Source organism: Ornithorhynchus anatinus, chromosome 3 (genome assembly GCF_004115215.2).
Source record: "Ornithorhynchus anatinus isolate Pmale09 chromosome 3, mOrnAna1.pri.v4, whole genome shotgun sequence".
In the NCBI taxonomy this organism is placed as follows: Eukaryota; Metazoa; Chordata; class Mammalia; order Monotremata; family Ornithorhynchidae; genus Ornithorhynchus; species Ornithorhynchus anatinus.
The window spans coordinates 90,244,403-90,257,150 of record NC_041730.1 but is presented as its reverse complement, the minus strand read 5'-3'; the positions used below and the strand labels follow the sequence as shown (position 1 = coordinate 90,257,150).

General features: G+C 45.6%; 1 protein-coding gene and 1 non-coding gene across 2 annotated transcripts in view; both read right to left on the bottom strand.

The window, feature by feature from the left end:
* Positions 1 to 586: 586 nt before the first annotated feature.
* The window catches only part of PLCXD3 (phosphatidylinositol specific phospholipase C X domain containing 3), a 115,184-nt gene continuing 103,022 nt past the window's right edge, over positions 587 to 12,748 (bottom strand). Inside the window, exon 3 of the mRNA XM_029059226.2 lies at positions 587 to 1,868. Coding sequence (XP_028915059.1) covers positions 1,712 to 1,868 — 157 coding nt within the window. The 3' untranslated portion in view covers positions 587 to 1,711. The remainder of the gene's footprint in view (positions 1,869 to 12,748) is intronic.
* LOC114810459 lies at positions 7,242 to 7,379 on the bottom strand. Its single transcript, XR_003758158.1, has one exon. It is a non-coding gene; the product is annotated as a small nucleolar RNA SNORA7 (small nucleolar RNA).

Genomic DNA, 12,748 nt, shown 5'->3' with positions numbered 1-12,748 from the left:
CAGAGATTAATCGATTCATCTCTCTAAACAATTTATTTTCAGTTTTCATCATTCCGATCCCGGCTCTTCATTTTACGTGCTCTCCTGTTCCCCAGAAATGAATGAAAATAGATATTGCCCAAAGGAGTTGCTTTAGTTTCTTGGCACCTCTACTAAAATAATGCTCTGAGCTAGTGGTGTTGGACTGCAGACAAGATGTGTGTTGGGGCAATACATACATTTCCTTTTGGGGATGAGTTTAAGGTGGGAGAGGTGGCACCCAAGACCCCAGAGAAAAGTCCTTTGAGACAGAACATAGCGAGGTGTTAGGGGGAAGAGGCAGAAGAGGGTTTGCAGAGAGGAGAGGGATTATATCACTTAACTTCTCAGTGCCTCAGTTTCTTCATCTGTAAAATGGGGATTAACTGTGAGCCTCATGTGGGACAACCTGATTACCCTGTATCTACCCCAGCGCTTAGAACAGTGCTCTGCACATAGTAAGCGCTTAACAGATACATTATTATTATATCTGTGAATTATTCATTTATGTTTCTGTTTGTCTCCCCCTCTAGATTGTGAGCCTATGGTAGTTAGGGAATGTGTCTGTTATATTACTTTCCCAAATGCTTAGTACAGTGCTCTGCACACGGAAAGCACTCAGTAAATACGACTGATGGAATGACTGAATTCCTTTTTGTGGCCAGCCATGTGCGATTGCAACTACCGGGATGAGGAATGGATGAAGGGACCCAAAGTCTCTCTCTGCTAATGAACCTCACCTTTTAGCAGTTGGACATCTGGTCCAGGGGATGAGGGAGGGGAGAAATCCTCCCTTAAAGCCAACATCCATTTCATCTGCAGATGCGATCCGATTTTTGGGGAAGACTCACAGGTATCAATCAATAAGTGCAAGTTTCTAGTCCATCAGTGTGGAAGAAGTACATCGACCTTCTTTGGGAACAGGAAACCTTAGGTTTCAGAACTTCCCGGCAGTAGGAGAATAGTAATGCCATCTGTCATCCATTAAGAGATCCCTACATTTAAATGAGCATTTTTCTTAGCAAATTTTTCCCCAGAGGAAAGTGAAATTTATAGCTGCCTTAAATAGAGACACAGAAGACGCCACAACCACATCTTCACTACACACAAATCAATGGTGGTGGATGGATGGACGGATAGCTGAGAGAGGTGTACATCTCTGGATAAATTTTGTCTAGGAACTAAGAATAGGTCTGTGACTGCCCGTTTGCTACAAGGTCATGCCTGCAATGTGAATTTAGTCTGCAAAAGTAACACATCTGAACCCCTCCATTCAATTCAGGGGATTTGTGGCATCTGATCGGTTGAGTTCTAAGCTGCCATTCCTCCGTCTTAATGCCGAGAGGAGTTTCAGTTTTAAATCATCATCCGGGTTTGCATATGTCCAAATTTTGAAAATAGAGAATTCCTTGACAATGAACTGTAAGGCTCAGGACTTAAATGTGGAAAACCTGATCTTTGTATCCCGAATCCCATAATGTAGAACCTGGTTTGCTCCTCCGATGGAAAACAAACATTGATATGAATGCCGATCATGGTGTGATCACTGAAAAAATGCTTCCCCCTTCCCCACCCGCCACAAACCCAAAATACCTCAGACTCAGTGGTGTAGGAAGATCTGTATGTTAGAAGAGAATATGCCTAATTCAATTTACCATCTCGATTCCATACACAACAAACACAGACAGTTCTATCAAGTGGTGTTGGCTTCTTCTTCGTCGAACAGATAGTTGAGTTTTATGACCGTGCTGACAAAATCACCAAGTTCTACAAAATCCGCAGTGACGATATTGATCCCGCTCTCTCCAGCCTTCTGGGCCCGGATCCACTGCATCATGGCTGGAAGTGCTCTGGTGGGGGGAAAGAGGAGGAAGAGAGAAGGAGGAGGATGAGAAAGGGGAGGAGGAAGAGATGTAGGTGAGTAAAGAACTTACTGCAGGTATTTTCTTTTCCCAACTGGCCTGTTCCCTTACAATTTTCAAAACTGGAAAATTTGAAAATTTGAAAATTGAGCACATACATGTTGATTGCAGCCAAGGAGAAGTAAATCATTCAAACTGAGCCTGCTGTGTGGGGAGTGATGAGCCTTGGGAAAGAAACTGTCTTTCAACCCCTGCCCCTCCCGTCCCCCGCCTCTCCCCCCCCCCACACACATACCACTCTCTGCAATTTGTAAAAGATGAATAGAGAGCAGTAAAGGCAAGAAATATATCAACTGTTACAGACCCCACCCCTGACCACATCAAAAAAAAACCCGTGAGATTCCATTTCTGAGGACCTAGGTCTGGTTCTTTTGTAAAAACTTACATTTGCTAGTTGTTTTGATGCTCACGTCAGTGTTTCCTCTCTGCTTCGGGTTTCCACTAAATCTGATCAGTATGCACCCTACTGAAAGCTCACCTCCTCCAGGAGGCCTTCCCAGACTGAGACCTCATTTTCCTCTGCTCCTTCTCCCCTCCCCATTGCCCCGACTCCCTCCCCCTGCTCTACCCCCATCCCCACCCTACAGCACTTACGCATATATGTACTTATTTATTATTCTATTTATTTTATTAATGATGCATATATATCTATAATTCTATTTCTTTATATTGCTGCTATTGATGCCTGTCGTTTTGTTTTGTTGTCTGTCTCACACCTTCTAGACTGTGAGCCAATTGTTGGGTAGGGATTGTCCCTATTTGTTCCTGAATTGTACTTTCCAAGTGCTTTGTTCAGTGTTCTGCACACAGTAAATGCTCAATAAATGTGATTGAATGAATGAATGAGATTCTGAGCCCCTTCTTCAGTTGTGAGAACCTCGATGGATAGGGTCTATTTCTAAGTCCCATTAGTGCTTAGTAGAGTGCTCTGAACATATAAGCACTTGATAAACGCTATTACTGCTACTAAAGAAGCAGCATGGCTTAGCGTAAAGAGCACGGGCTTGGGAGTCACTTGTCTGCTGTGTGACCTTAGACTTCTCTGGGCCTTACTTTCCACATCTGTAAAATGGGGATAGTATTGATTCCCCATTACTTGTTCTCCCTCTCACCTTGGACTGTGAGCCTCACGTGGGACAGAGACTGTATCCAATCTGATTAACTTGTGTCTACCCTAGGGCTTAGAACAGAGTTTAGCACATAGGAAGCACTTAACAAGTAGAAAGACAACAATAATAATACAAATAATACAATAATGGTACTTAAGAGCTTGCAATTATAAGCACTAATTATTATTATTACTTTACTAATATTCTTTCTACTACCATATTTAATGAGCCACAAGTTGTTAACTTTAACATGAGTTGGAAAATGAGCAGAGATTGCACATGATCTGCCAAAGTTTATTCAGCAGTGTCAGCAATAGCAATATTTTATTAAGCTTCTGCTGAGTTCAGATCAATCAACCAATCACTAGATCACTTACCGAGCCCTGTTGGCTAAAAGCTGTGAAGGAATAATAAATCAATGATATTTATTGAGTGCTTACTTTGTACCAAGCACTATACTGAGGTGCTTGGAAAAGTACAACAACGTAGGTTCATTCAATAGTATTTATTGAGCGCTTACTGTGTGCAGAGCACTGTACTAAGCGCTTGGAATGTACAAGTCGGCAACAGATAGAGACAGTCCCTGCCCTTTGATGGGCTTACGGTCTAATCGGGGGAGACGGGCAGACGAGAACAATGGCAATAAATAGAGTCAAGGGGAAGAACATCTCATTAAAACAATGGCAAATAAATAGAATCAGGGTGATGTACATCTCATTAAACAAAATAAATAAGGTGATGAAGATATATACAGTTGAGCGGACGAGTACAGTGCTGAGGGGGTGGGATGGGAGAGAGGGAGGAGGAGAGGGAAATTGGGGAGAAGAGGGTTTAGCTGCAGAGAGGTGAAGGGGGTGTAGAGGGAAAAGGGGGGAGCTCAGTCTGGGAAGGCCTCTTGGAGGAGGTGAGCTCTAAGTAGGGATTTGAAGAGGGGAAGAGAGATTGTCGGAGGTGAGGAGGGAGGGCATTCCAGGACCGCGGGAGGACGTGGCCCAGGGGTCGACGGCGGGATAGGCGAGACCGAGGGACGGTGAGGAGGTGGGCGGCGGAGGAGCGGAGCGTGCGGGGTGGGCGGTAGAAAGAGAGAAGGGAGGAGAGGTAGGAAGGGGCAAGGTGATGGACAGCCTTGAAGCCTAGAGTGAGAAGTTTACATGATCCATGCCCTAAAGAGCTTACAATATATGGGAGATGGGCATGAAAATAAATTACAGACTGGGGAAACATCAGAATAAAGAGGATGGACGAAAGTGCTCTATGGAGGGGATGAATATCAGTTCCTAGTAGGTGCAGGTCTAAGTGCTTAGGTGATGGAGATGGAGGATAAATAAGATGGGAAAATGAGAGGTTAGTCAGGGAAGACTTCCAGGAGGAGATGTCATTTCAGAGGGCTTTGTTTATGTAGGTGTATGTGGAAAGTGGTAGTATTTTGGAAATAAAGGGGATGGGATTGTAAGCTCATTATAGGCAGGGAACATGGCAACTGACAATGTTGCATTCTACTCTCCCAAGCATTTAGTACAGTGCTCTGCACCCAGAAAGCACTTAATAAATACCAGTGATAGACTGATTGGGAGTTCCAGGCTGGAGGGAAGGTGTGAGCAAGGGGTCGATAGCCACAGAGACAAGATAGAGGCACAGTAAGTAGATTGAAGTGTGCAGGCTGGGTTGTAGTGGGAGATAAGTGAGGTAAGAGAGAGCTGATTAAGTGCCTTAAAGCGGACGGTGAGGAGTTTCTGCTTGATCAATCAATCGATCATATTTATTGAGCACTTACTGCATGCTGAGATGGATGGGCAGATTTTACAAGGATTTTGAGAAGTGAAGAGACAGGCACAAAGGGATTATTTTAGGGTAATGGTCCTGGCAGCAGAGTGAGGGATAGATGAGCTGGCAGTAGAGAGGCCAGTGAGGAAGCTGCAGTAGTGGAGACAGGATGGTAGTTGGATGGAGAGGAAGGGAAGGATTCTAGAAATAATTACATTAATTAGCATGGCATAGTGGATAGAGCACGGGCTTGGGAGTCAGAAGGTCATGGGTTCTGAGGGCGGCTCCACTGCTTGTCTGCTGTGTGACCTTAGGCAAGTTACTTCTTTTCTCTGTGCCTCAGTTCCCTCATCTGTAAAATGGGGATTGAGACTGTGAGTCCCATGTGGGACAGGGACCATGTCCAACTTGATTTGTTGGCATCCACCTAGCATTTAGTACAGTGCCCGGCACGCAGTAAGTGCTTAAAACAAATACCATAATTACTAATTATTAACAATATCTGCCCTTCCAATGGAGTGAAGATGTCATTCTGTAGGAAGCACTCTTGAGAGCAGAGCTTTCTCAGAGGGCTCGAGTTCATTTCCAGTCGAAAAGAGTTGCTCAAATCAGATAAATCCCTTCTTGATGCTATATAGGTACTGTCACTAGCCATCCAAAAGGAGTGATAAAGAATCCCTCTCCCTACGTGCATGCAAGACATCCCAGACAGCGGCTATTTCAGAGAAAGTCCCGCTTTCCATTTTCCTTTTGGGCCTTTGGGAGGGGAGCACAAAACTTGCTTGCTTGTTTACATAATTTCCAGTCCCTCTGTGGGTGAAACCAGCAATTGTCGTCATTAAGGAATTTAGGCACATTAATGCCGGCCGCCTACAAGTTTGCGAGTGTACGCTGACTCCGAAACGTTCACCCCGGCAGAATCAGGACGGTTTGCCAACTAGCGAAATCCTCCCGGTTTCCCCTACCTTCTTTAGGGCTGAGGTGGCCGGTGCCGCTGTGAACCGGGAGTCAGATATCCTTCTCGGCCTCAGACAGGCTCAACACCTGTCCATTAGGGCTGCCCCCTAAAATAGGGTCGGGGAACCCCCCTAAATCTGAGCTGGGCCCCATCTTCAAATCCCAGTCTTTCTATCCCAAATCTGCCAATCATACTTCTCCTCTTCAAAGCACTACAGAAGGCTCACCTCCTCTAAGAGGCCTTCCCGGACTAAGCCCACCCACCTAATCCTTAGCTTCCCGTCTCCTCCACATCGTCCCGACTCACTCCCTTTGCTCTACCCCCCTCTCCCCGCTCCACAGCACTTGTGTATATATGGACATCTCTCTAATTCTGTTATTTATATTGATGCCTATTTACTTGTTTTAATGTGTATATGTATCTATAATTCTATTTATTTATGCTGATGCCTGTTTACTTGTTTTGATGTCTGTCTCCCACCTTCTAAACTATAAACCCGGTGTGGGAAGGGATTGTCTCTCTCAATTGCTGAATTGCTCTTTCTGAGTGCTTAGTACAGTGGTCTGCACACAGTAAGCACACAATGAATACGACTGAATGACTGACTGACTGACTGACTGACTGGCTGAATGAATGAATGCATATCCCCTCCCGACCCTGATTTTGGTTTCTCCCACAAGCCTCACACCTTGTGGGTACCTGCTTCCAGTCCAACCCCATTTCTCCTCCATTATTCCCTCTATTACAGCCCTGAGATGCAAGTTTGGGAAGCAGTGTGGCTTAATGGGTAGAACACAGACCTCAAAGTCAGAAGATCATGGATTTTAATCCCAGCTCAGCCACTTATCTGCTGTGTGACCTTGGTCAAGTCACTTCACTTCTCATCGGTAAAATGTGGACTAAGACTGTGAGCCCCATGTGCGACAGGGACTGCGTACAATCCTATTTACTTGTATTCCCCCAGCCCTCCCCTGCCACCCCCCGAGCTTAGTACAGTACCTGGCACATAGTAAGCGCTAAACAAAATCCACAGTTTTCATTATTATTATTGGCCAGTATAACCCCTATTAACAACTCTCAGTTTTCCTGTAGAGCATGGTTTCCTTCCAGGATAATCCCTCCCCTAAGGAAAACTGATGCTGCTCCTTGACTGGCACTAGGCCTGTTTTTCCAATTATCACAGTCGTGGTCTATCCATCATCTCGGGAATGTTCCCTAATTCTCTAGCAGTATTCTAGCTAAAGTCTTGTCTTATGTCCTCGAGTCGTTTCTGACATATTGCAACACCACAGACACATCTCTCCCGGAACACCCCGCTCTCTATCTGCAATCATTCTGGTAGTGAATCCAGAAAGCGTTCTTGGTAAAAATATGTAAGTGGTTTACCATTGCTGCTTTCCACGCTGTAAACTCACGTCTCCTCCCTCGACTCTCTCCCGTGCCGCTGCCGCCCAGCACAGGGGAGTTTTGACTTGTAGCATATTGCCTTCCACTCGCTAGCCACCGCCCAAGCTAAGAATGGAATGGGAAGGCCTCTGCTTGATTCTCCCTCCCAAAGCCGAGACTGGTAGAGGACTGGAAACTCTCCAGATGCGACCCTGAGACGGACTAGAAAAAGTATCCAGGGAAAACTTGGCCCACCTGAAACTTACAGATCTAACTCAAATGGCTACTTCATTTTCTAGGAAACTCTTTCTGTCCTCGCCAAGTGGCTTTAGGGAACATCTGAACTGGTTTGCTTGGAAAAATTCGAGAGACCCCCACCCCCCACATCACCCTGAATCCTCAGGTCTGTTTTTGGATCTCAAGAGGGGCACACTGCTGAATTGATGAAAACCCTTTCTAACATTAGATGTGTCATCATCAAATGCTTCATTCAGGGGGATGTGTTCATTAGCAGGAGAAGGGAGTGTTAACAATTTTTGCAAATCTGAGAATGGAAAGGTTGCAAAATTCCCTTTTTAGAGTATTTAACGGCACTTTCCTTGGGGTGTTCTATGGCGTGATATCCATTTAATTTTAGTGGAACTATGCATACTAATGTACCAATATAAAAACATCTTATAAATACACTCGACTACTCGAGTCCCAAATTGGTTTTCATTCTGATGACTCATTAAGCCCAGGGCTGATGCTGTTTTCGTCTCTGAGCCAGTTTTGGTTCTCTGTGCTTTTAGCCTTCTGAGAGTCTAAAGCATAACTCTGTTGGGTCAATGCAGGCTGGAGGAGGAACCTGCCAAGACCATTTAAATGTGTTAGAATTGGGAAATGGAACATCTCTGGGGAAACTCATTTCCCAAATCAAAAGAGAACTGAAAGAACCGGAATGGCTCTGGTGACACGAGCAGCAGAAGTAACGATAATTTTGGTATTTGTTAATTGCTTACTTACTACTTATAGAGAAGCGACTTCGCTTAATGGAAAGAGCCCGGGCTTGGGAGTCAGAGGTCATGGGTTCTAATCCCGGCTCTGCCACTTGTCAGCTGAGGGACTTTGGGCAAGTCACTTGACTTCTCTATGCCTCAGTTAACTCAGCTCTAAAATGGGGATTAAGGCTGTGAGTGCCACATGGGACAATTTGATCACCTTGTACCCCCCCCCAGCGCTTAGAACAGTGTTTTGCACAAAGTAAGAGCTTAACAAATATCATCATTATTATTATCTATTTATTATCACTATGTGCCAAGGACTGTGCTAAGCGCTGGGGATGATACCTGATCATCAAGTCAGGCACGGTCCCTGTCCCCCACAGACTAAGAGGTCAATCAGTAAGTCAATCGCTTTTATTGAGTGCTTACTATGTGCACTGTACTAAGCACTTCGGAGAGCACAATACAGCAATAAACAGACATATTCCCTGCCCACAATGAGCTTACAGTCTAGAGGAAGTAGGATTTAATTCCATTTTACAGATGAGTAAAGTGAGGTACACATAAATGAAGTGACTTGCCCCAGGAGACATAGCAAGCAAGTGGCAGAGCTGAGATTAGAACCCTGGTCCTCTGACTCCTAGGAGGTTCCTGCTCTTTCCACTAACTTCACTGTGGCGGAGTTCTAGTGAGAAATGAAGTAGGAATAATGATTACCGAATGGAATTGAAAACAGCTGCTATGAAACAGAATGGAGCAGACGTGTTGATGGGTTTGGAAAGGCATATTCTAGCCGTTTTTGAGAAGCGGCATGGCTCAGTGGATAGAGTATGGGTCTAGGACCTGAGTTCTAATCCCCGCTTCAGCGTGGCTGCCTTGTGACCTCGGGCAAGTCACTTCACTGCACTGGATATTTGTAATTTATTTATTTACATTAATGTCTGTTTCCCCTACTCTAGACTGTAAGCTTGTTGTGGGCAGGGAATGTGTCTGTTTACTGCTGTACTGTGCTCTCCCAAGTGCTTAGTACAGTGCTCTGCACACAGTAAGCACTCAATAAATACAATTGAATGAATGAATGAATGAATGAATGAATGAATGGAAAGACATGTTCAGACACAGACCTCCAAGAGGCCTTCCCCGATTAAGCCCTCTTTTCTCTGGCTTGCTCTCCCTTCTGTGTCATCTATGCACTTGGACGAGTGACCTTTGGACACTCGACATTATCCCCACCCTCAACCCCTCAGCACTTACATATCCTCAAATTATAGATTATAAATTACTTATTTAATAGTATTTATGTCTGTCTTCCCCTCTAGACTGTAAGATCATTATGGGAAGGGAACTTATCCACTAAATTCTGTTGTATTATCCTCTCCCAAGCTCTCAGTACAGTGTTCTGCACAGAGTAAGCACTCAAGTACGATTGATCCACTGATTGATTCAGAAGACCTAAGCTTTAGTTCCAGCTCTGCCCCTGGTATGCTGGGTGACCTCAGGCAAGGGCCTTAATCTCTCTGGTTTACTCATCTGTAAAATGGAGAGAGTAACCGTTTCTTTGACCCTCTTCACAGAGGCAAGGTATGGCAGAGGTGAAAGTGGAAACAGACTTCGTTCAATTGAGTGTTATTAAGTAATTATTTTGTTCAGAGCAGTGAATTAAGAGCTTGGGAAAGGACAACAAAAAACAGTGACATTCGCTGCCCACATAGAGCTCACAGTCAATACAAATAAATAAAATTACAGATATATCATCGGTGCTGTAGGGCTGAGAGATTTAAAGAGGCTTGCCAATCAGCCAGGCTCAGGCACTGCAGGAGAGGGGAAGGCCACTGAAAACTGCCCCATTCTGCCCCCCTCTACAGCTAGCTGAGGTCGGGATGGGCACCACATTCTGATGGCCCAAAGTCGGGGAGCGGCTGGAGAGGGGGATGGCGTTTTTCCCCCATCCTTACTACCATAGACCCCTCACACTCTTCCTGAAGCAGGCCAGGCACCCAGAGGAGAAAGATGACACTGTTGGGGATGACGGGCTTCCTGGCTCACCCAAAGGCCCCACGGGGCAGCTTGGGGGCACTGGACCCAAGCTCCCTCCTTGGCTCACGCACCAGCCATGGGCAGCCCGGCCTGGTCTACCCCAGCCCACCCCACCCCAGTACAGCCCGGTCCAGTCCACCTCAGCCCCTGTCCAGTGCTGGTCGTATGTATTCGAATTTTTAGCCCCTCCTGCAAACACAAATAGGCCATCAGTAGTGTCATTTTTGAGAAGCAGAGTGGCTTAGTGGATACAGCATGGGCCTAGGGCCTGGATTCTAATCCTGCCTCTCCCACTTGTCTGTTTTGTGACCTTGAGTAAGTCACTGCACTTCTCTGGACCTCAGGTACTCATTTGTAAAACGGGGATTAAGGATGTGAACCCCATGTGGGGCAAGGACTGTGTCTAACCGGAATGTCTTGTATCTACCCCAGCACTTCGAACAGGGCTTGGCACATAGTAAGTGCTTAACAAGTACCATTATTATTATTACTATTATTTTTGAAAATGAAGAGGAAAGCTCTATCTCTGCCTTGTGATGATGCTTGGAAGCAGCATGACCTAATGGAAGAGCCTGGGGCTGGGATTCAGAGGCCCTAGGTTTCAATCCCAGCTCTGACACTTGTCTGCTGTGTGACCTCCGGAAGGTCACTTCACTTCTCTGTGCCTCAGGTCCCTCCTTTGCAGAATGGGAATTGAATACCTTTTCTGCCTCCTACTTGAGCCCATGTGGGACCTGATTACCTTTTATCTACCCCTTTGCTTAGTACAGTGCTTGTCACGTAGTAAATGCTGAACAGATACAACACCTTGACTTGTTCCCTTTATGCAGCCCCCCTCCCAGCCCCACAGCACTTATGTACATATCTGTAATTTTATTTATTTATACTGAAGTCTGTTTCCCCCTCTACACTGTAAGCTTGTTGTGGGCAGGGAATGTGTCTGTTATACTCTCCCAAGCACTTAACACAGTGCTCTGCACACAGTAAGTGCTTAATAAATAAGACTGACAATTGTTATTATTATGCTGACGAAAATGCTCAACTGGTGAGAGTAAGTCTAAAGTTTCTAGAAGATTGGGACTGTTACATGCCCTAGAGACCTTTGGCATGATGGAAAACTTCATGGCATATGGCTTGCCTGGCTTTTTCCTTAATAGGTTTCCTATTTTATCCATCTGTGCTGCACTGCAGCTTGATGTCCAGGATGAGAAAACCCTGACAACGCTCAGCTCTGGATCGCTGGGGAAGGTTTAGAGTTGACTTTAAGGGTTTCTAGTATGAAATCTCGCCTCTCCTTTGGGCCTATTCTTCATCCTGGGCCTCTTGCTGTTTTTGCAGCAAGGCTCTGGTCCTTTTATCTGTGGGGTTCCAGAGCCCGGTAGTCGGCAGAGATCTGAGCCCGGAGAACTTTCAATGATGCTTTTAGCCGGTTAAATGGGGAAGAGCTTCCCAGAGGCCAGAGGCTTAGTTGGCAGCATGGAAGAGCTGGATTAGGTCTGGGTTTGCTACACAAACCCACTTTACTCGATGGTGACTGGGGTTGGATGGGGACAGAGATCTTTCAATCTGCCGAGACCTGCAAAGAATCATGTCTTTGGGGGCCATGGTAAAATCCTCAGGATTGCTCCCCATGTCTTACAGCCCAAGGCCCAAGATTGAGTTAAAAGCTCTTGGGAAACAGGGCCTAGACCACAGAACCTTGATTTTATTTTGTTTTTAACTGTAAACTTCTCCCTGGAGATTGTTTGTTCATTAATTCATTCATTCATTTGCATTTATTACGTGCTTACTGTGTGCAAAAGCACAGTACTAAGAGCTCGGGAAAGTACAATACACCAATAAAGAATGACAATGCCTGCCCACGATGAGTTCACAGTCTTGCGGGGAAGACAGACATCAAACAAACGGACGTCAATATAAATGAAAAAATTACAGATATATACATAGGTGCTGTGAGGCAGGAAGAAGGGGGAAGAGCAAAGGGAGCAAGTCAGAGCAATGAAGAAGGGAGTGGGAGATGAGGATAAGTGGGGTTTAGTCTGGGAAGGCGTCTTGGAGGATATGTGCCTTCAGTAAGGCTTTGAAGAGGGGAATAGTAATTGTTTGGCAGATTTGAGGAGGGAGGGCGTTCCAGGCCAGAGGTAGGATGTGGGCCAAGAGTCGATGGTGGGACAGGTGAGATCGAGGCACAATCAGAAGGTTAGCACCAGAGGAGTGGAATGTGCAGGCTGGGTTGTAGAAGGAGAAAAACAAGATGAGGTAGGTGTGGGTGAGGTGATGGAGTGTTTAAAAGCCAATGGTGAGGAGCTTTGTTTGATACGGAAGTGGATGGGCAACCACTGGAGATTTTTGAGGAAGGGGTGACATGTCCTGAACGTTTCTGTAGAAAGATTATACGGGCAACGGAGTGAAGTATGGACTGCAGTGGAGAGAGGCAAGAGGTTGGGAGTTCAGCAAGAAGCTTGAGGCAGTAATCTAGGCAGGACAGGATGAGTGATTGTATTAACATGGTAGCGATTTGGATGGAGAGGAAAGGGGAGATTTTAGCGATGTTTTGAAGGGGGGATCGAC